The sequence below is a fragment of the Melospiza georgiana genome, chromosome 33 (assembly GCF_028018845.1).
Source record: "Melospiza georgiana isolate bMelGeo1 chromosome 33, bMelGeo1.pri, whole genome shotgun sequence".
NCBI lineage: Eukaryota > Metazoa > Chordata > Aves > Passeriformes > Passerellidae > Melospiza > Melospiza georgiana.
The window spans coordinates 2,347,723-2,370,739 of NC_080462.1; the positions used below are offsets into that span (position 1 = coordinate 2,347,723).

The following is a 23,017-nucleotide window of genomic DNA, read 5'->3' on the forward strand; positions in this document are numbered from 1 at the left end:
CCCTTTAAGAACTGAAGGGCTCAGGATGTGATGGATGCTGGAGAGGTTATTGCAGGGAACAAACTCCCAGCATGTCTTCAAATGGGATGTTCCCATTTATCCATAAATTTAAAATAAAATTAAAAAAAAAGAAACAAAAACCCCAATTAAAACAAAACCTTCAAGTCTTAATTTTCCAGAGGGAAAAATAAAGGTTCCTGCTCCACTTACAAGAGGAATCTCTCTGGGCTGGTGACACAAAGGTTTCAGATTTTAGTCAGGAATGACAGCTCTGGAATCAGCTCTTGGAAAAAGGGGGGGTTTCCCCATTTTTGCCCTCAAGCAGCAGAGAGAACACTCACAACCAGCCTGGGGGTCCCAGAGCCCCCCACAACATGCGGGGAAAAGGGGGGAACACCCACATTCCATTCAAAACAAAACCAGGAACACTTGGGATCCTTCCCCAGCTGCTGTTGTGCCAAATTTCCTTCCAAGTCCAACTCTGAAATTCATTTTCCTGTTGGAATTGAAGCAAGAGGGAATCAAATGGTTCTTCCAGCCCCCGAGGAGAGCAGGGTTGGCCACAAGTTGTTGTTTTTGTTTGTTTTTTTTTCCATGGAAAAAGCCAGAAGATTCCAAGTCAATGTTTAAAAATTAAAAATTTATATATATAGATATATTTATATATATAAAAAAAATTCATTCTGTTCCCTACTTTTCCAGCTCTCCTCTTACTCTTTGTCATTTGGCAACAGGATCATCCCATGGCAGGAATTCTTCTTTAAGGAGGTGAGTGAGCAAATGTAGTGAAATTACACAGTTCCTCAGCAGTTCCCTGGAAAATCTCTCAAATCCAGGGATTCTCCTCCATCCAGCTCCAAAACGAGGACAAGGAACTCACCTACATGGGACAAAATTCCATGGAGCAGGTTTTATCCCAAAACAAACCTGTTGGAACATCAATCTGTGGCAGCACAGAAACCATCAGCTGGAAAATGGATTCATCCAGAAGAAAGCTACATGGGTAATATTTTTATGGCTTGTTAATTATCCCAGGGTAACGAGGGGGGGTCATGGGTCACACTGATTTCATTGCACAGTTCACAGGAGAGAGAAGATTCCAGAAAAAACACAGGAATCTCCACGTGGAGCACCCTGGACTGGAGACGCTGTAACAACCCTCCAAAAGCAGCCAAAATTCCTCCAAAAAGGAGGAAAACACTGGCTTGGAACACGGATTCTTACTCAAGCATCCTCCAGGATTGTGTTTACAGGGATAACACTTGGAAGAGTTCCTTCCAGTATTGAAAAATTCCAATAGTTTTGTGTTTTATAGAAAAAAGTCACGGCAGAGAATGAAATAAAAACAGTCAAAAGCCACCTTAAAAAGTCTGGAAGGGCTGTCTGTGATCCAGACAGGAATCCCTTCCCAGAAAAAATCCACTTGGGAGCAGCTCTGGGGCCTTCAGCCTCGTGGCACTCAGGTCCTGAAGCTTCCAGAACAATCCCACATGGAGGAGGTGCCCAAACCACCTCGTCCTCCAAGGCCATCCCTCCTCAGAGCTCTGCTTCCAGAAGGTGGGAAGTGTTCACACAGTTCCTTGAGAAAAAGACTCTGCTGTTTTTCCTTTACATGTGGATGTTGTAGAGAGCTTTGTGTTGTCTCCCCTAAGGCTTGTTTTATTCAGAAAAAGAAGGGAATATGTTCAACTCTGGGAATTCTTCGTTGTTGTAGTTGGGGCCTTGGTCCCCCAACATGGTCAGCATGTCCTGTGAGGATACAAGGAGAGGGTTTAGGATCCAGACTGGAATATCAAGGGAGGTTTAGGTTGGAAATTAGGGGGGAAGGCTGGACTCCATCCCCAGAGGCTTTTCCAACCTCAACAATTCCATGGCTCCATGATCATGTGGGTAATTTAATCATGGGTTTGCTGGAATGGATACTGTGGACTAAACTGGTTCCTTTCCCAAGGGAACACAGGGTCTGTGTCCAAGGGAAATTTAAGGAGAGAAGCAAATTGAAGCTATAATCACCAACTGCTGGGAAAGCTGGGGTGAGAGGATTATGAATTCACAGGAATTTTTAAATTTTCATTGGACTGTAGGTTTTTTTTTTAAATTAATTAGAATTAGAAGGGTTAATCCAACTAGAATTTCACACTGATCCTGCAACAGATCAGACACAAAGCCAGTCCTGCCCTCTCCACTTCCAGCTCCATCAGGAGTTTGGGACCTCCCCAGCTGATCTGAACCAGAGGAACAAGCTCTGGCTGCTTCAAGACCAGTGGATCCCACCAGATTGGGAGGTTAAAAAGCCCCATCTTACTGGGAAGACCTCGGGCTGGCTGGGCTGGGGCTGCTGCACGTGCTGCTCCCCGGGTGCTGGGCCGTGGTGCTGTCCCTGCCACTGTGGCCACATTCCCACGGCGTCGGCGGCGCGGGGCTGGAACGGGGCCGGGCTCTGGGCTGCCTCTGTGGCTGCTGGACAGAGAACACAGGCAGTGAATCACCCCTGCTCTGGGGATGGGGCTGCTCCAGTGCCCTGATGGGACTGGGAAGGGCAGGGCTCTGTGTGGTGACAGGGCAGCAATTCCTGCCACAGGAATTCAGGTGTTTGCCATGGGGTAGAACAAAGAGACTCCCAGAGGGGTTTTTTCCTCACAGTCAGCCTTAAAATGCTGAGATGACCCCAATTATCCCAAGCTGGGAGGGATCCACAGGGACCCCAAGTCTAACTCTATGGTTGAAGGATGATTGAAGGTGATCAACATCAGCTTCAACTCTGCTCCCCACATTCAGACACTCCCAGAATCCACCAAAACATGATGGAGAGCACATCCCACCACAGCTGGATGCTCCCAGGGGTGTTTTGCCCCCCAAGCCCCACTCACTGAAGCCTGTGCCACGGCTGGCCAGGGCTGGGTACGGCGCCGTGGTGGGAGACGCCGTCGATCCCGGCGCTGCCATGGAGCTGAAGGAGGACGGCGTGCCCTGGAATGTCCCCATGCCAAAGGAAGGAGGTCGTGTCTTCACTGTCTGAGATGCCACTTGCTGTAAGAGAGGAAAAACACAGCAGAGGAAGAGGAGGCACGGCTTCACCCCGACCCTCAGCTCAGGGAGGAGCTGCTGGGTTAGCCCCGCAGGAGGAAGCAGCGCCAGAGAGTGGGAGCAGGATGGTTGCCCGTGGAGAGAAGGGGCTGGAAGGCAGCAGGGAGCCTGCAGCTGAGGGTCTGGGCTGTGCTACCTGGGCTGTGAACACCGGCCGTGTCCCTGGAGCCCAGGTGGTGCCGCTGACCTGAGCTGGGCTGGAGTGCCGGGAGATCTGGGACAGGATCCGGCCGGAGGGCGAGGGCTGCTGCTGCTGGATGATGTTCACTGGAGGCACCATGCTGCTGCTCCTGCAACACAACACGTGGCTGAGGCACTCACAGGAGGAAAAGGCACCAAACCTTTCTGCTCAAGTCATTGGTGAAGGAAAATGAGCCCAATAATTGATGGGAAACTGCCCAGCGGTCACCCTTGAGTGTCCCAAGGATGCGCCACCAGGGTCAGGGGTTAGTGGCAAACACAGGGTTAACAGCTTGATGATCCCAGAGGGCCTTTCCAACCTAAATGACTCATGATTCCACACTGGGAAACAACTGAGAGGGTTGTGGGCACAGCAGAGGAAACAGGGAATGGGCAGGAGCTGGGCAGGTGAAGGCTCACCTGAAGTTCTCAGCAGGCCGTGCAGCAGTGAAGGTGTTGCCCTGGGCAAAGAGGGGAGGGTTGGCTGGCATGGTGCTGGCAGGGATGGCTTTGCTCTCATCTGTGGAGAGAGCACGAGTCATTTTTGGGCTGGGACATCTCAGGAACGGGGAGAGAAGCAGTTGGAAGAGATGTGTCTGTGTGAAGGAACACTCCTCGGTTCCTCCTCCTGACAATTTTGTTAAATCCTCTTTAATTCGATTTCTTTTCCATTTTCTACTGAACTCTCATGGATTTTCTCTGGAGTCAGAGCATCCACTGTAGACTGGGAGCAGGGAGAACTGCTCCACAGGGGACAAGCAGGAAAAACGTGACCAGGGCAGGCAGGAGGAGCTGACCTGAGCTGCTGACCCACCTGTGCTGATGCCAGGGAAGATCTCCCCGAAGCGTGGGTCCCTCTCCTGGCTGAACAGGCTCTCAGCCTTCTCCAGGGGCTTGCTGTGCTCGGGGCCAGCAGCACTCACAGGCTGGACAGGTACCTGGGGAGGGACATGGGGCTGCTCACACCTGGTGGGGCTGCTCACACCTGGTGGGGCTGCTCACACCTCAGCACAGAGGAGGTGAGCACAGGCCCAGCCACTCCTGGGATTCTGATGTGTTTTTTGGGATAGCAGGGCCATTTAGGATGCACAGTCACATCCCTGGAAGTGGCCAAGGTCAGGCTGGACAGGGCTTGGAGCAAAGTGGGCTGGTGGAAGGTGTCCCTGCCCATGGCAGGAGGTGGAAGTGGATAGGTTTTACAGCTCCTTCCAACCCAAATTATTCCATGTTTCATGATTCCACGTGATAAATATTGGAATTGAGCAACACCCAACAGACACCTTCCCCTAAAACCTCACCTCAACGTGGTGTCACCACCTTTAAACCCCCAGCAAAAGTGTGACTTAAACAGAGCAGGACAATGAACAGGGAGTGCCCAAATCCCTCTGGACTCACCTGTGAGTGCTCATAGCCAGCCAAGCTCTCCCTTCCTGGGCCCACTTCCAGCTCTGCCTGAGGTGGCTGCTGCTGCCTGAAATAGAAAGTGTCTGTGACTGGGGAACACAAGATAATTCCCAAGGGAACAGCTCTGGGTGGTTACACCAGGGATTTGTCAGCCTGGAGTTCCTGGCTGCAGAGAGGGGAATTTGGGAACGAAGGGTGTGTGAGGAGAAGGAGGAAATGGAAAAAGGAGCTGAGCTCCTCCTGACCTTGAGGGCAGTGGGGCTGTGCCCATGTCCAGGGGAAGGCTGACGCTCTGCCCCAGCTGAGGCCTTGGCATGGAGTTTGCCAGGGCAGGCCGGGACTCCTGGCTCGAGTTCCTGCAAATCAAACACAGAAAAAAGAGATTTAAAAAGTCCCAACTGGTAGCAAAGCTGGGTCCTGTGTGTAGCAGGGATAAGATGCAAAACCCCACTTGAGTAAAAGGGTTTTTGAGTGAGTTTCCACCTGGTTTCCTTGAAAGGTGGTGCCATGGAATAGGAGGCTCCCTCCTCCACACTCAGTCCCTGCACACCTCAAACACAACCACACAGACACTGCTGCTCTGCTCTGGACTTCCACAGGGAGTTTTGGGCTCTGGATGTGGGAATGGCTGTGTGTGGAATGAAGAAGTTCAAAGAGAGAGCTCTGACATGGGGCAGGAAATCAGGCTTGCAGCAGATTTCAGCTCTGCAGGGATGCAGTGCTACTTTGCCTCATGGCAAAAAAATCCCGGATTTCCCTTCCCCAGGCAATCCAGCCTTCTGTTTGTCTGCTGGAGCTGCCAAGCCTGCAGCTCCAGATCACACACAGGCACAACTTCTTGGTCCTTGCAATGGGTGTGGAGCTCTTGGAGCTCCCTCATGGAAAGAGAGAACAGCTCTGACCATTCCCAAAGATGGGAAGGCTGTGACAGGAATCCAAGAGCATTCTAAGGCAGATTTCACTCATTTCAGGCACTGCTGGAGCCACATTCTGGCAGCTTGCTAAGCCACACAACAAGACAATTCCTGCACTTTGTAGCCCTCCAGTGCCGGGCACATCCCAGCAGAGAATGGGAGCCGGAGGGACTTAGGAACTTCTCCAGGGTTGTGCAAATTGATGGGGGGAGGCTGAGGCTGGCCAGCTCTGGGTTGCTGTGGACTGAGAGCCCCTCTGCACCACTCACTTGACGTTGGTGTTGGTGCAGATGATGTACTCGATCTCATCCGAGTAGGGGTTCTGGAAGGTGAACGAGCTCGTTCTCATCCACAGCCACTCGCGGCTCTTGGATCGGAAGCGGAACATGACCGACAGCACCTGCCCTTTTAACTTCACCACCTAAAAACAAAATGGAATCACACCAGTAGCACCTGACCAAAGGTGGGGAAGAGCAATCTGAGCACCACTTCCCCCCCCAGACCCCTGTGATGGCCCTTTGCCTCAAACATGGACCACCACATCTCAGCCTTCCCAAACTACATGGCACTATTCCCTTGGGACAGCTTGATTCCTGAAGGATCCAGAAGGGGAATCTAAAATCCCCTTGTTTTTTGCCTTCACTTCTCTTATCTCTTTTGCACTGGTGAGATGTATGGAAAAGCCTCCAAGAAATGAAACACATGCTGTAGCTTCCCATTCCAACGGTTTGGAGCAATGGATATGAGCAGCTGGTTTTTGGAGTCATGAAACCACAGGGGCAGCCTTACCTGCCCTGCCACCAGTCCAAGGCCCTCAGAAATAACAGTAACGACAACAGGGCAAGAAAACCACCTCCACTGCGGGTTCTGGGCCCTAGAGATGAACCAGGGTTTCAGCCAAGTCAAGCAGGCACTTGGGAGCCACATCCCTGGCCCTAAAAGCCAACTGGACCAGCAGCCAGAGCTGGAGTTAAGACTGGATTCAGGAGTTAAGACATCAGATGCTTCTGTTTCATTTTTGCATTCAATGATATGACTAAATCTGCAACTGTTTGCACAGGAGAATTATCTAAGGTTTGTTTTTCTTCTTGGTTTTCCAGTCAATTTTGTTGTTTTGCAAGCACCAAGGCATTCCAGTGTCGGAATGAGCTCCAATCTGAATTCCACCCTGCATGCAAAGGGCAGCTGTGATGCTTTTACCTGCTGAAAACTGTCCCGTAAAAGCTGTTGGTCTTCTGGATGGCAGAAATCCACAATGTCTTTCCCCAAGAGTTCCTATTTTTCAAGGAATTGGGAGAGATTGAGTCAGTTCATCTGGCAGGCAGATTCCATAATTAATCTGTCTTTGGACAGGTAGTTCCTGCTCCTTCCCCCCAAATCCCTCTTACACAACCCAAGCACAAGAGGCTGGTGTGCTGTTTTTTAAAAGAAAAGCACAACAGCTGTTGATTCATGTTTGATCTTTAACTCAATTTGAGGCAAAAATGGCTTTAATTGACATTTGACATAATCCAGAGACACCCAGCCTTGCCATGATCAAAGGGCTTGGAAAAACACATGGAAAAGCAACCAGTGGAGAAGAAACACATGTCTGGGTTAAGCCCTGGGCATGGTTTACCAGCTCTGTTGGACAAGCAGAGCCATGATGTAAGAAGGAAAAGTAAATTTAAAGAGCACTTTTTTATTAAAAAGCTCCTGAAGGTCCTCACCTGGGGCTGGTATCCCACGGTGGCCACGCACCGGTGGTCGATGAAGGTGAAAATTCCTTCGGTGTTGTGTCGGGAGATGAACTCTGTGGGCTGGCAGACATTGTTCATGTCTGTGCAGTTGGGGGAGCTGGTCACCTGCCAGGGACACAGGGACAGTCACCAACGCTCGCTGGCCCTGAGCTGCCAGCCCTGCACTGGGATTTGTGGCCAACAGGGAATGTTTTCAGACAGAACAGTTTAAATCTGGGGACTACCAGGACAAGGCGATGCTGGAAAAGGGGAACAGGGCACTCACCTGGAGCCTGCCAATGGCCACCAGGCAGAACTTGCTGCCCTGGCCAGCGTCAGGGTCATCATCAGGCAGGGAAACACCTGGGAGAGAAGGGCCAAAAATTCCAGCAAGGTTAGTACAGGAAAAAATTCAGAGGAATGGATTCAAGACATCTCTCTGCCCTGGTCTGTAACTCAGTACTCTTCCCCATGAAGGGATTTTGTAAATTAAGGGGTCCACCCCTCCCTTTTTTCACCAGAAGGAATGAAAATCTCTGAATTTCAGCAAAATCTGCACATCAGACAGTTCAATACTATTTTCATCCTCTGCTGCTTCACCTGCAAAAATTAAGTCAATCTTAAAATAAAAGTCATAGATGTGTTTGCAAAGCACTTCTGGGCACATTCAGCTCCTGGAATGGCAACTTTAGACCACGTGTTCCTAAACCCAGCCCACCTGAACTCAAGGTGGATTGTTACCTGCTGGGGGCCAGGCCTTGATGTAGCCTGTGCAGTGCACAACGACGTAGTGGGGTTCTCCATCCTTGGCTGCACCTAAACCATTCCTTGGGAGAGAAAAAGAGGTTGTGCTGCAGTGGGGGAAGGTGAGGCAAGGTGTTCAGCTGCGTTATTTATGTGTTGTATATATTTATATGTTATTTATGTGTCATTTACCTGCAGCGATTCCTCATGAAGCTCAGACGATTGACAGCGACAGGATCCACAGAGCTGTTGCCACACCTGCACCAGGGTTAGAAAGGATTTGATATTTCTTCATCAACATGGAAATAATCTGGACATCTTGAACAAGAAGAGTTTCCATCCCACAAACCCCTCATTCTGCAGAACTGAAACTAATTGGATCTTCTACAACAAGAGGGCAAACAAACATTTTGAGAACTTGAGTGTAGGGAAAGCTCAGCCATGTTCTGTCACGTCTACACCAAAATGAGCCCAAAAAAGCTGAAATAAAAGCATGGAAGGGCCAGGTTTAGGGAGCAAGTCTGGCTTTAGGCTCAGAGATTTTCCCAGGGAATTCCTTCCTACCTCATCCTGCAGATGAAAGATCTCCTGGAGCCCATGCACATCCTCATGGACTGCTGCCCTTCCTTCTTCACAGTCCCCGTCTTCAAATCGAGGATACGACCTAAAAAAAGGAAAAAAAAAAAGGAGATGCTGCTGCACTGGGTGTCCTTCCAGCAAGCCAGGTGTGGTGCCAGGTGATGTAGTGGGAACTGGCAGGACACGAGTGTCACTGGTGGTACCTTTAGATGCACTCTCGGGGGGGGCTGCAGCATCCTTGGTAGAAAGGCACCAGGGCTTGGTTCCCTCTACAAAGGGAAGGATTTAATCCAAGTCCTCTGCAGGCTGTCCCAACCTGCCAGCCCCTCACGTGCCAGCCCTGCCTGCTGTACCTGTGAGGGCGTTCTCAGAGGTGGAGAGCTGCTCCCTGAGCTTGCCCACGTCGTCGGGGTGCACCTGCTCGTACAGGGTGCTGCCGAACCACTCGGACTGAGGCTGGTTCAGCACCGGCGTCACCGAGTCCGACACGTACACCACGCGCCCCGTCTCGCACGACACGATGAACAGGAAGCCATCAGCTGCCTCCAGGATCAGGTGTTTGAGCTCCTGCAGACACACAGACATCTCCCAGCTCATCCCTGTCACCTGTTTTTTTTTAATTTTTCTAAGCCTTCTAATGTTTATGTTCTTATAACGAAGATTCTCGCACATTTTATGTAAGTAACCGATTGTTTCGCGTTCTTTTATAGAAGAAGAGAAATTTGATAAGCTGTTAAGTTTGTCCAGTGTCATTGGACAATCCACTGTCACTTTTAAAAATCTATAAATGTTAGAATCAGAAATTAAAAACATTCTTTTTACCTCAAGAAAGGTGCTTGTACGCCTTGTGTTATTTCATATCCTACAACAACACACCCTATGTTTGGACTTTCTCCCCCCACTCATAATTTAATCTTCCCCTCTGATTGCTGCAATTCCCACAAAGCAGCATCAGGCCAAGACCAGAAGCCTTCAGGGACACCTTACTGTGACCTTCCAGGACCTTAAGGCCACTTAATAAAAAGAGGGACTCCAAGATCAGAAGGCTTCAGGGACACCTCACTATGACCTTCCAGGATCTTAAGGGGGTTTAATAAAAACAGGAAAAGGGATTTTTTTAGATGGGCAGAGACTTTCTCGGTGATAGAGACTGACACCTCTCAACTCCACAGCCAAAACCATCCTGGGTTTCAGCTTTTTCCCCCCCTCCATCATTTAATTTTCCCCTCTGACTGCTGCAATTCCCACAAAGATTAGAAGTTTTCAGGGACACCTCACTGTGACCTTCCAGGACCTTAAGGCCACTTAATAAAAAGAAAAGGGATTTTTTTATATGGGCAGAGACGTGGTCAGTGATAGAGGTTGACACCTCTCAACTCCACAGCCAAAACACACCCTGGGTTTGGGCTGCAATTCCCACAAAGCAGCATCAGGCCAAGATCAGAAGGACCTTCGAGGACCTTAAGGGGACTCGATAAAAAGAGGAAAAGGGCCTTGTTGTGTGGGCAGAGACCTGGTCGGTGAGGAAGGAGGGTTTGTAGGTGCCATCGGTGGAGGTGTTGCCGGTGCCACGCAGGGATTTCATGTGGGACACGGCCATGCGCAGGATGGTCAGCTTGTCCGGCTTGCGGGCCAGGGCGCTGCACGTGGGCACCATGTCGGACAGCTCCGTGATGTAGGCTGTCATCTTGTTCCTCCTCCTGCGCTCGATCTCGCTGTGGTTCTCCCTGCCACAGGCCCAGGAGGAGAAAAGGAGAGAGGTGAAGCTGGCAGGGGTGGGAGGTTTGTGTGACACACACACACACAGACGCCGTCGGGATTAGGATCAAGCCTCACATGCTGGGCGTGCACAGGGAATGTGGAGACAGGGCAAGGAGGAGAGGCTACACCTGGACCTTCCTCGAAGTCACAGCAGCTCCCTGGAACCTCAGGACAGTGAGGACCTGGGCTGACCTCCCCTATCCACCACACAATGCTGCAGGAAGCAAAGGAGCTGCTCCCAAAGCAGGGTCACCTCAATACTGTCCATGTGAGGGTGGATGAGATCACCTGCACCATCAGACCCACCAGGTCTGCAGCTAAAATTTGGGCACCTGCTCTTCTGGGCAAGCTGGGCAGGTGGGAGGTGTGGGAAGGAGCTCTGAGGCTCCTTCCAGCCCCAGCCACACCAGGATTCTGAGTGACCTGAATGGGCTGGGTCTGACCTTGCAGTGTTTTTGAAGCCACCTCTCGGTGACACCAAGAGCCCTCTCACCACCACAGCTCCCAAGCAGGTTACACCTCATTTCTGCACAGATCATCAAGGCCAACCCCAAGCTAGGCAGACCAGGAGCAGGCAACACCTGGGTGGTGGCACTGAGACCACTGCTGCCACCTAAAGAGGCTCTTGGCACCCCTTTGGCTCCCATCAGACCAGAACTTGGTTTTTTTATCCAGGATTTATAACTTAACTTGGATCCTAAGGTGAGTTTTCCAAAACAGAGCTTAAAAGCCAGGTTTCCTCTACAGAAGGATGGATCATGTGCAAGGAAGCACATGGTGGGAAGTGAAATGAGATGGAAGTGTTGGAAGGAGCAAGGAAAGGCAGGTGAATAAACAGGATAAATACAAAAATGGAGCATTTATCTATGAGGTGCAGACATTCAGTGACCTCACCTTTGAATCAGCCTCTAAACTCACGAGCTCAGGTGTGAAAAACAAAGATCCCTCAACAACAAAAGCTACTGGGGAATCACCAGACATTTCCATTTCACTCTGCCACAAGGAAAGGATGGGAGAACTGGGATTGTCCATGCTGGGGACACCTCTGTGCCTTCCTGATGTCCTCAAACATTTCAGCACAACTCAGTGCAGTCAGCACTGGGGGGGTCAGGTTTTGGTTTAAAGACAAAACTGCCCAAAACTGGGTTAAGTCTGTAAGGTGGAAAATGAAGGGCACAGGTGTCCTCAGGGCTCATTCCTGGTGGTTTCAGGCACAGCCTCTCATTAATTACTAATAGAAACTCATTAATTACTAATAGAAATGAATAGAAAATTACTAATAGAAACTCAGGGAAATAGTAAATCCTGTTTGCAGTGACGCCACATTTCCTGGAAGGAAAACACCTGAGCTAACACAGCTTTTCCTGCCTGTTCTGAGAGTCCAACAGCATTTCCAGCACACAAAACCTTCCCAGATGGACAACCTGGGACCCAGGACAAGAGCAACTGAATTTAGCACAGGTTAGCAAAGCTACAGGTGAAAGCAGGAGCCCTACCCTGTGGCCTTTGGTAAAGAAATCCTTTTATGTATTCCCTAAAAAGGTTCTTCCAAGGATGAGGTGTGCCTTTCCTCAATGCCTTTCCCCTCCTAATCCCAATTCCACAGCCATTTCCAGGAGTTTGTTAAATCCTCTGCAGCAGATGAGGGAAGGAGGGAAAAAATAATAAAAAAAAAAAAAAAGAGAGAGAAGGGATGCCTAGAGAAACATTAAGGAAAGGAAAAACTCTGCTTGTCCATGCTTGAAATCTCCATTCTCCTACCTGGCAAGTCTCTCCTTATCCGCTGAACTCTGCTCATCATCAGACCTAAAAATAAAATTAGCCAGCTAAGCTAAAAATGGAAAAAAGTTGAAAGAAATGGAAAAAAAATGGAAAGATGGACTAGGAAACCCAGCCTAGGGACAGGTCTGTTTTGCAGAGGAGCAATTCCATAAAATAAAACAGTCATTAGTTTGCAACATTCTGCATTCAACTGGTGCCTGATGTGTTGGAGTTTCAAAACATTTTCTAAGGCTGTGACCTAGTTCTGATTCGCTTATTTCTAATATTAGAAGGATTCTGATATTTCTAACAGATTTTTTATTTGCTTGACTTCAGAAGGACTCAAACAATTTAAAAAGCTGGAGAATCCCAGCTTGGAATTCCCTGTAACCCTCTGGGAGGTAACAGCAGGACTGCCCCAAATCCTGGGGGCATTTTTGGGCCCCTCCTGGGAAATGGGACATTCATGGGCTGGAACATGTCCAGAGAAGGGAATGGAGCTTAAAATAGCTGTAAAAATCCTATGGGCTCAGTCCCAACACTCAGAAATACAGTCAGACACCAAAAACTGGTCAAAGTATTCCCTACAATCTCCAGAAAATCCCCAATTTGTAGAGTTTCTGTGTAATTCCCTCCAAAACACACAAATCCCAGTTTGTGCCAGGAAACCCTGTTCAAGGAAAACTTGTACTAAGCAGGAAACTTGAAATCTCTGCAAGTTTCTTGAGCAGGAGAAAAGCATGAGAGTCCAAGGGCAGAGCTGAAAGGAATGGTGAAAAAGAGGAATGTCATTATCACACTCAATGAACTGCTCCAAAAACCATCAAGGATTATTGTGGATCCCTTCAAAAAAAGATGGTTGTGAGAAGGGAGCTGCAGGATCCCTCTCATATTAAGGTTTTTTGGCACAAAAAGCTTTTAAATCATCAAATTCTTACCTGGCAAATCTCTCTTTATCGTTTGGCATCGGGTCATCATCACATCTAGGAGAAGGGGGAGAGGTTAAAGTGTTTGCACTTCCTTCTTTCCCCAAAAAAACAGAGAAAACAAGGTTTAAAATCTGCTACAAAAAATCCCTGGGGTTAAAAATGGTCAATTTATTGTGGGCAGTGCAGGATGATTCACTGATCACCCCAAACTGCACTTGGAAGATAAAGGCAGCCCAAATCAGGACCTCCATCCAAGGGTTTCTCTTGGAAAATCCCACATTCATCATCCTGAAACCATCCTTAAAGCACAGGAATGCAGGGAATCCTGGAATTTGAGTTATTTGGAGTTTTTATTGCAGTTAACTCCAGTATCAGTGGAGTTATTCAATCCTAAACCACACAGCGAGGCTACAAATAAATGAGACAAGATATTCCAACTCTTCTGTGCTCCATATGGACCATGAGGAGATCCTCACAGCCTTGCCAAGTCCTCGGGGATAAGGATGTCTCTGGAACTGAAGCATCCTTACAGCAGATGAGGATTAATTAATGTCAAAAGCCACAGAGACGGAGGAATATTGCTGAATATTGAGGAACTGGAGCAATTCCCACTGCTTCCAGAGAGGAAAAGCCACAGGAGCAGAGAGATCCTGCTCCACAGAAAACACACAGACACAGCTACAGGACAGAAAATTCTGGATGCCATGTTCTCCCTCACCTGAGGAATTTACTGTTCCCTTCTCCATCATCATCAAAATCGAGCCTGAAAAACAGAAAAAGAGATAACTGCTAACCAAGTGGTTTCTCCTTTAAATTACTTTTCTGTCTGTCCCCATGGATGAGTCCTGAAAGGAAAAATTAAGTAATCCCAATGCAATTTAGTGTTCCTAACGTGAAACAACCAACAAAGTTTGGAAAGGGGCTTCTTTCAGGTGTCTATCAGGAATAGAGCACGGAAAAACAGTTCCAAAGGAGGAAAACCCATTTGGAGCATCCACTGAATCCCAACTTCCTGTTCCAAAAGCCTCCAAGGAGAATCAGGGACCTACAGATGGAACATTCCCAGTTTAAAAGCATGGATTTGGTGCATTTAAAATTAAAACAAAACAAAAAAAGTGGAGGGTAAAAACTTGCTGGAGTTAAAGTTCAGTTTGTGCAGTGTTTAGGGACAAAACCCCACTTCTGACCAGTTCATGTGGAAGGACAGAAGAGTTTTCACCTTTTGGGATGGAAAACTGTGGATGCAGCATGGGGGGAGCTGCAGGGGAGTGGGAACAGCAGCAAATGGGGCTGGAAAAAAAGAGTTTCAGTGACTGGGAGGGGTGCAGAGACAGATTTCAGTTTGCTCCAAAATTACGAGGCAATTTCTCGTGCCAGAAATCTGGGAACAAGCACTCAACTCCCTTTGAATCTGAATTTGCAAAGGCATTTTTAGCAAACAAAAAGCCTCCCACAAGCACATTGTGGCTTCTCCCACCCCTCCCAGGGACAGCACAGCTGCAAAGGTTGGAATAAGGCTCCGAAATCCAGATTTTCTGTTCCCCCAGGCCTTGCTCTCAATCCTTGGTGTGTATTTGTTCTTTCTATGAGGTGCAAAGTTTTTAGTCCCCTCTGAATATGTCACTTTGAGGAGTAAGGACACCATACTTACTGTTCTTTAAGTGTGGTAAAAGTAACAAAATAATATCTGTAGATACAGATTTTTCAGGCTACTGAAAGAAGGGAGACATTTATGTATGATAAATTTATAATTGATACATATATAATTGATGAAATTTTCTTGCTGTAAATGAAATCAAACTTCACAAGTATAATGTAAGTGCCCATTGAGGTGGACAGAGAGTTAGAATAAATGAAAATTCAAGTATAACCAAGCTCACACAATTCAGCAAGACAGAATAATATAATTCTGTCCTATAATTGCAAGACAGAAGTGTGATGTATGTTATAAAGTCAAATGTTTGCACAGAAATATTGAAACGGTAGCTGACCACAAAGGGAAAGGAATGGACAGAGCCCACCTGAAAGAAGCAGGACACTCCTCAGAAGCAGCCACAGCTCTTTCTGGAGAACAAAACTCCCTCCAAAAGCCCTTTTCCCCCAGCCCTCACTCACCCAGGCCGTCTCTTGCTGGGTCTCTGAGCTGCTCCAGCCGGGGCTCCCGAGCCGGCGCTCCCGGAGCCGACGGCTGCACCCAGCGAGGAAACGTCGGATGCCATCTCTAAACAGGAGTGGAAAAATCACAGAAATCAACCAGCTTTACTTGCAAACCCCTCTGCTTCAGTGCAACACTCCCCACTTAGGAGCTGTGTGCCAGCATCTGCCGGGGCTGCGTTTGGGGCAAGGGCCTTTCATCTGCTTCCTCAGCTGCAGGAGAGCTCAGGCTGCCAAAATCCAAGATGTGGTTTGGGATTTTTGGGGAGAGGAGGAGCCTGCCGGGAGCAGGGAAGGGGCTGAGGCTGCAGGAGAGCTCAGGCTGCCAAAATCCAAGATGTGGTTTGGGATTTTTGGGGAGAGGAGGAGCCTGCCGGGAGCAGGGAAGGGGCTGAGGCTGCACCACGGAGGAGGGAGGAGGAGCAGAGCTGTTTGTACAGAATATTCTGCTTGTATAGAATATTAAAGAGCCCATAATTAGAATGTACATTTGTAAAACTAATAATATAATATAGTATAATATAGTATAATACAGTAGAGTATAATATAGTATAGTATAATATAATGTAATGTAATATAATATAATATAATGTAATGTAATATAATATAATAGTATATAATACAATAGTATATAATAGTATAGGATAGTATAGGATAGTATATAATAGTATATAATATAATAGTATATAATACAGTATAATGTATAATGTATAATGTATAATATATAATATATATTAGTATGTAATATAAATAACATACTATAATAATAGAATAGACTATATGTTATTAGTTATATTATATTATTATATAATATACAATACAATAGAACTAATAATATATATTTAATATATAAAATAATAATATATTTGTAATAATATACATTTGTAAAACTAGGAGCCATTTGGTCAAGAATCATGAATGTCTCCTCATATTAGATATCCAGCTGGTAGAGACATTATGATTGTCTCACAAAACCAGATTTTTACAAAATATGCTTTAGAAAGAATCCTGACTTTCAAAAACCTAAAGAGCAAAGAGTAACATAGGGATATGTTAACAGAATATATCATAAACAACTCTCATTCCACATTCTAAAACAATTTACTGAAATAAAATCACGTTTTCCTGATGACACAGCCTGCAGAGGGTTCATTGCCCAATCTGAGACAAAGGATGAACCCAAGTGCTCACAAAACACTTCCAAACCCATCATTGTTCACTGGGCACTGCTGCTCCTCACCAGTACAGACCAGTGGCACCAGTACAGACCAGTGGCACCAGTACTGACCTGTGCTCCTCACCAGTACAGACCAGTGGCACCAGTTCAGACCAGTGGCACCAGTACTGACCTGTGCTCCTCACCAGGGCTTGGGGCACCCTGGGTGAGGGGGAGGTGGCCCAGGTGATGTCCATGGTTCCTTCCACCCCCAGCCAGGCTGTGATTGCAGCATTCCATTTCCCTCTATTTCCATTTTCCTGTATATTTCCTGTATCCCATTTTCCCTGTATTTTCCCCGTGTATTTTCTGTATTTCCATTTCCCTGTATATTTCCTGTACTTCCATTTTCGTGTATTTTTCTGTATATTTCCTCTATTTCCATTTTCCTGTATATTTCCTGTATATTTCCTGTATTTCCATTTTCCTGTATATTTCCTGTATTTCCATTTCCCTGTATTTCCCTGTATATCTCCTGTATTTCCATTTTCCTTTATATTCCCTGTATTCCATTTTTCCATATTTTCCTGTATATTTCCTATATTTCCATTTTTCCTGTATTTTCCTCTATATTTCCAGTATTCAATTTTCCTGTGTATTCCCTGTATTTCCATTTTCCTGTATTTTCCTGCATTTTCCTGTATTCAATTTTTCTTGTATTTTCCTGTGTATTTCCTGTATTTCCATTTTTCCTGTATTTTCCTGTATATTTCCTATATTTCCATTTTCCTGTGTATTTCCCTTTTCCTGTATTTTCCTGTACATTTCCAGTAACAGTCTGCAGTTCAGAGCTTGCTCAGTGTGGTTTATGCTGAATTTACACCCCAGCATCACCATCTCCACCACAAACTGAGCCTGATGCAGCTCCCAAACCACTTCTGCTTTATCAGAGTGAAGGGGACCCCAAACCACCCAGACACCCCCAAAAACCCCAAATTTGCCTTCCCAAACCACCCTGAGCAGCACCCAGAGCAGCTCGGGCAGGAACAGCCACAACTGGGGGGGACAAAGTGAAGAACTGAGGTCAGGTTTAATGAATCAGGGAAAAAAATGGGCTTTAAATTGGGGTTCCCAATTCTCCTCCACTGCCCAAAGCCAGATTTCAACCCAACAATAATTGAATTTCACTTCCAGAATTGCATTTTGGTTTATTTACAGCTAAAAGTGGAGCTGTACAATCACCTCAGTGGTGTGCCTGGACCTCCCAGCAAACACACTCCCAAATTTCTGCTATTTCTGCCAAAATTAAATATATTTTACCACCATATTTTACCAAAATAACCTTCCCAGCCTCTGTGCCTGCCTGCTTTGTTTCCCTCCAAGCATCTGATGTTGCTGAGGAATTTTTTCCTTGCAGATCCATAGGATTTCCCAGGGGTGACTACAGTATGGAGCAAGCATCCAGCTCGAGGCTTGGCAGCTGAAGGAGCCAAAAACAACAATCCCAACCAAGAGCAGCAACAAAACACCAGGATCCTCTCTGCTGTTCTAAAACACATCTGGAGAACAACAAACCAGAGGTGGAAACCCTTCCCCATCTCCTTTCTGCTCGATTTGGGAGCACTCAGATGCTGCTGGGAAGTCCCAAGGTGACATCCAAGGGTTTTGTTGGACAAAATGAAGTTTTAAGTGGGGATAAAGCAGGCCAGGAGGGTTCCTCATTTTCCCCAGCCCTATGTGAACATGAAATGAACAGAAATGAAGTTTCTGGAGCACAGAGAATCCCTTTCCTGAGGGGAAGGAGTTTCCGCTCGGGGCAGGGGAAGGAAGTGACACTGAGCTGTTCTCTGGGCCCAGCTCCATGCAGGGACACACAGAAAATTGATTTTCAAACCTTTGAGATGTCCCAGGAGCCCAACATGAGGAACATTTCCCTCTCCTGGTGTAGATGAAATACCAGGACAGACCCTGAGGTTGGGCACAGGAGCTGGCACTGCTTTGGAGTGGGCACAGCCCCCCAAAAACCAGGGCAGGGAGAGCAGAGGAAAGGGAAATCACATGGAGATTGTTAGAAGAATAAATTCTGAAGAATTCTCACAAATAATGAGAAGGGAAGAGCTCTGGCCTTTTCATCCTTTGGGATTTCCAGGAAACACACAAAGATTCCTTCCCAATTTCTGTCTTCTCCCCATTCCAAACACTGAGGTGAATTCCTGGAGCCCAACATTCATCCCATGAGGAACATTTCCCTCTCCTGGTTTAGATGAAATACCAGGACAGACCCTGAGGTTGGGCACAGGACCTGGCACCACTTTAGAGTGGGCACAGCCTCCCAAAAATCAGTGACAGCACGGGCAGGGGGGGAAATACACAATCAGTAAACATGGAGATATTAGAAGAATAAATTCTGAAGAATTCTCACAAATAATGAGAAGGGAAGAGCTCTGGCTTTATCACCATTTGGGATTTCCAGGAAACACACAAGGATTCCTTCCCAATTTCTGTCTTCTCCCCATTCCAAACACCGAGGTGAATTCCTGGAGAAGTTTTCACTCCCTGGGAGGAGGATGGAGCCAGGAACAACGAAATGAGAGGAAACAGCCCCAGGCTGTACCAGGGCAGATTTAGGATGGGTTTGAGGGAAAATTCCCTCCCAGAAAAGGCTGCTCTGCAGTCGCCATTCCTGGAGGTGCCCAGTTTAGAAATCCCAGGTGTTTTTCCAAAATCCTGGCTGGGTCTGTGTCCCAGCCCTTCCCTGCCTCCCCACACCATGTGCTGCAGCTAATTAAGGCCAGAAGGGAGCAAATGTAAACCCCAACCCCCACCAGTGCTCCAGGCTCCCAGCCCAGCTCTCCTGGGAAAGGCTCTGCTGCAACCACTGGCATCCCAACAGGGGAAAAAAGGCTCCAAAATAAAATTACTGCAAATATTCCCAGCTGTGATTTGTGCTGCAGATTTCATGTGCATTTTTATTGTACAAAACCGGTGCTTTTTGCTGCAGAAGCTTCCAGGAGGGGGTTAATTGCGAGGCTCACGTTTGGATAACAAATCTCACAAGTTTTGCTTTAAATTCACCCATTTGTGATGTCCTCAGATAAAGCAGCCTTAAAAGTACTCTGCATTTCACTCACAACTAGAAGGCTTTGGTATTTCTGCTTTTATGGTTTTTTATTTACAAAGCATCTCAGTTTCTGTGTCTGGGGTACATTAAATTGATTTTTTTTTTTGAAGCAGGAGGTTTTTAGTTTGAGTTCCCCATGAAATGCCAGCTCAGCACTTTCATCCCCATGGGAACTTTCTCCAAGAAGAAATATAGAAATTAAAAAAAAGAATGTTTCTTCCATTGCTAAGGGGTGAAATGAAGACATTCTGGGTATTCTGGGGCATTATCCAGCATTCCTCGGAGCCCTGAAATCAATTTTTTAACACTTTAATGAAAAGAAGACCCACGTTATTTGTGAGAAATCTTCAGAATTTAATCTCCCAATAATCTCCATGTTTACTGCTTGTGTACTTCCCTCCCTCTGTGTAAAAGTTGGTTACTCTGCCCATGATTATAAATATTAAACACAGATGTTGAAAATTCTTTCTCATTTCTTTCAAAATTTAAAACTTTCTTGTGCAAAAAACCACGGAACCCTGAGGACTCCACTTCCACAAATGCTTGGATACCCACGAGTATCTTACTGGATGAGGCCCCAGTGGGTTTTTTCACCATTAAAAGCCACAAAACCTTCCTGAAACGTTAAAATAAAACCCCAGAATCCTTCAGCAGTGTCATTGAACACTCCTGGATAAACCTGAGTGAGTCTCAAGCCACAAAGAACAAGCTAAGACTAAAAAAAAAAAACCCAAAACACAAACAAAGCTCAGATTCTGATCTCAGCCACCACGCTGTAAATCCATCACGATTTCACGGGCGTTGGTTAATCTGGATACTCAGCTCAGAGTTTAGCCAGAAAATTGATAAAATCAGATCTTTTCTGGCAAGAATCAGGGAGCAGCAGCTCGCAGCTTCCTGTGCACAGGGAGTTGAGGGCTCTGGGGAGCAGCGTGAGGAACCGGGGCTGAGGGAACACCGTGCTCCAGGCCCTCCCCTGCTTCACTCAGCTCCCAGAAACATTTGTGCAAAACCTTCACACCGGGCCGGCACTTTGTGCTGGGAGTTAGGAAAAACCTCAGCGAAACACAGCTGAAAAGGGGGTAGGAGCCGTCAAGGAAAACAAATCCAAAGGAGTGATGATGGAAATCCAAATCCACATCGGGGGTCCCTCATTCCACCGGCTCTGCGGGGACCCCCGGCCCCAAACACCCCATATCCAGATAAACACAGCCCTGACCCCTCCGGGGTGCCCCATCCCACTGTGCCATTTCCCCCTCAGCCCTTCAGGAGCCTCCTCACGCCCCTGCCAGCCCCTCCAGGGCCCCTTCACCGCCCTCAGAGCCCCTCATGACAACCCCCGCCCCTGAGGGTCGCCCTCAGCTCTGGAGGGCCCGGGAGAGCCTTTGGGTCCTCTCAGACCCCCCTGTGCTCCCCCTCAGCCCCCCATGCCCTCCCCGGGGCTCTCAGCCCGCTCCCCAGCCCCGCTCGTGCCGCCGCGGCCGGGCTCACCCGCGCTGGCGGCGGTGGCGGCCATGGCGGGGGTCCCGGGCCGCCCCCTCCTCGCTCCGCTCCGCTGATCCAAGATGGCGGCGCAGGAAAACCTCCGCCAGCCCCACGGCCCCGCCGGGGCGGGGGCGGAGCCAGAGCCACGCCGGCTTTCTATTGGTTCAACAGGGGGGCGGGGGGAGGGACAGGGGGAGAACCAGGGCTGCTATTGGTCCAGACGGAGAGCTGGGGGCGGGGACAAGCGGAGGGCACGGCTGGGGGCGGGGCGAAGGTGGTGAGGTCCCGCCCCCACCGAAAAGGAGGCGGGGCTTTTCGAGGGGGCGTGGCTATATTGGGTAGTGTTGATGACGTCACGTAACATTGGGATTGTAATTAGGATTAAAATTAAAATTAAATTTCGGGTTGAAACTGGGGCGAGATTGCGGCTCTAAACCACTGAGAAAATCACAGACTGCACATGTGATTTGGGTGAGAACTGGGATTGGGATTGGAACAGGGTTTTTTTGGTCAGGACTGGGATTTGGGGCCACCAACAGGACCCCACAACTCATCCTTTACTGAAAAATCTCTGGAACACCCCTACAGCCCAGCTCTTGGGGTGTGAAAGTTATGCTGTCTTCCCAAAGTGATCGTTATTTCTCTCAGAGGGGGAATATAAAGAAACTTGAAGGAGATTTTTGGCGTATTTCGGGTGTTCTGGCGTTTTCATGAAGCTGTCTTGCAAAATCCAAATGGGCAGCTCAGTTCAATGCATTTTCCAAGAGTTTCTTCCAGTCTATTCCAATATAAGCAAAAAACGTACCTGGAAATCCTCTCACTGGCAAAGCCTTTAGATTTTGGGGATAAATCCTCCAAAATGCTTCCCAAACCACCCCAAGTCACCAGGAAGACTCATGGAAGGACCCAGAGGCTTCTCCTGATGGGAGAAGGGGGTGTGGGGTGGGAATTTGATCCCCTGGCTTCTGTCTGAAAAGTGATGCCAGCGCATTCCTGCAGAATTCATGAAGGCCTGGAACCAGCAGGGCCAGGACTGAGACCCAGAGCCGGCCACGGGGAGGTAAGGAAGGAGCAGAGGGGACTCAAGGCCATCTTTTACCCTTTTTTTGGGTGTTTTTGACCCCTCAGCCCCATTAATCCACCCCTATTCTGGTCCCTCAGGGATGTCATTGGGAGTTGAGCACTGGGGGACACGCGCGGGAGGATCCCTGGCGACAGGAGGGGACACCTGGAGCTGTGACAGAGACACCTGAGGGTCCCTGGAGCCAAGGGACACCCACCTGAGGGTCCCAGGAGCTGTGACAGACACACCTGAGGGTCCCTGGAGCCAAGGGACACCCACCTGAGGGTCCCTGGAGCTGTGACAGACACACCTGAGGGTCCCTGCATGGAGACCCCCACGGTGCTGCCCGCCATGGACGTGGACAAAGCCGTGGCCACGGCCTTCGTGGTGCTGCTGGGGCTCTTCCTGCTGGCCATGACCGTGCGCTGCGCCCGCCTCGTGGTGGATCCCTACAGCGCCATCCCCACCTCCACCTGGGAGGAGGAACCCATCAACTGACCCCAAAATATCCGCCCTGGGACCCCCCCAAACTCTGCAGGGTGCTCCAATGAGCCCCAGCTCCAGGAGAAGCACCCAGGCTCCCATTAACTCAGAGCTGCTGGTAGCCCCAGCACCCCTCATCCTCCATGGGTCCCCCCTTCCTGCAGGACCCCTATTTCCCCTACTGATTCCCCATTAATTCCTCATTTACGCTATTGCTTCCCGTTTACCCTCATTGCTCCCAATTTCCCCCATTGTGCCCCATTTCCCCCACTGATTCCCCATTTCCCCCATTCCCTCCATTGCTCCCATTTCCCCATTGCCCCCATCACTCTCCGTGTTTCAAACCCCTCCGAGGCGGCGGTTAAAGGATCGTTCGGGGCGCGTTCGGTAACGGCTCCAACGGCCCCGAACAGTCCCGGGGCTCCGGGGCCGCCTCAGGAAGGATCCGCGGCCGCCTCATGAGCGAACCGCGGCTTTC

General features: G+C 48.4%; 2 protein-coding genes across 9 annotated transcripts; one reads left to right on the forward strand and one right to left on the reverse strand.

Moving 5' to 3' along the window:
- Nucleotides 1-72: 72 nt before the first annotated feature.
- Nucleotides 73-21,079, reverse strand: ARNT (aryl hydrocarbon receptor nuclear translocator). Of its 8 annotated transcripts, none has more exons than XM_058042761.1 (23): nucleotides 21,000-21,079; nucleotides 15,193-15,298; nucleotides 13,796-13,840; nucleotides 13,087-13,131; nucleotides 12,149-12,193; nucleotides 10,140-10,353; nucleotides 8,980-9,193; nucleotides 8,830-8,895; nucleotides 8,612-8,711; nucleotides 8,240-8,305; nucleotides 8,045-8,130; nucleotides 7,590-7,666; nucleotides 7,295-7,429; nucleotides 6,786-6,860; nucleotides 5,855-6,006; nucleotides 4,917-5,027; nucleotides 4,663-4,738; nucleotides 4,082-4,205; nucleotides 3,688-3,787; nucleotides 3,275-3,377; nucleotides 2,871-3,030; nucleotides 2,306-2,460; nucleotides 73-1,749 (listed from the first exon to the last, which is right to left on the reverse strand). In XM_058042761.1, exons 1-23 carry the CDS (start codon nucleotides 21,022-21,024, stop codon nucleotides 1,660-1,662), a joined length of 2,370 nt encoding a protein of 789 aa, XP_057898744.1. In that variant the 5' UTR covers nucleotides 21,025-21,079; the 3' UTR covers nucleotides 73-1,659. The 8 variants fall into 8 exon arrangements, with proteins under 8 accessions (XP_057898744.1, XP_057898742.1, XP_057898741.1 ...); XM_058042759.1 differs by having other exon boundaries at nucleotides 2,306-2,457; nucleotides 3,224-3,377; XM_058042758.1 differs by having other exon boundaries at nucleotides 3,224-3,377.
- Nucleotides 21,080-22,380: 1,301 nt separating this feature from the next.
- CTXND2 (cortexin domain containing 2) lies at nucleotides 22,381-22,554 on the forward strand. Its single transcript, XM_058042971.1, has one exon. It carries the CDS (start codon nucleotides 22,381-22,383, stop codon nucleotides 22,552-22,554), a length of 174 nt encoding a protein of 57 aa, XP_057898954.1.
- The last annotated feature ends 463 nt before the right edge of the window (nucleotides 22,555-23,017 follow it).

What these genes read in the sequence shown, in the direction of transcription:
- ARNT (XM_058042758.1), bottom strand. Translation starts at nt 21,024, where the DNA reads ATGGCCGCCACCGCCGCCAGCGCGG. An exon ending in ACAGCCCCACTGCCCTCAAG is followed by an intron (nt 4,739 to 4,916) that starts GTCAGGAGGAGC and finishes TTTCTATTTCAG; the next exon opens with GCAGCAGCAGCCACCTCAGG. An exon ending in CAGCCGTGGCACAGGCTTCA is followed by an intron (nt 2,461 to 2,870) that starts GTGAGTGGGGCT and finishes TTCTCTGTCCAG; the next exon opens with CAGCCACAGAGGCAGCCCAG.
- CTXND2 (XM_058042971.1), top strand. Translation starts at nt 22,381, where the DNA reads ATGGAGACCCCCACGGTGCTGCCCGCCATGGACGTGGACAAAGCCGTG.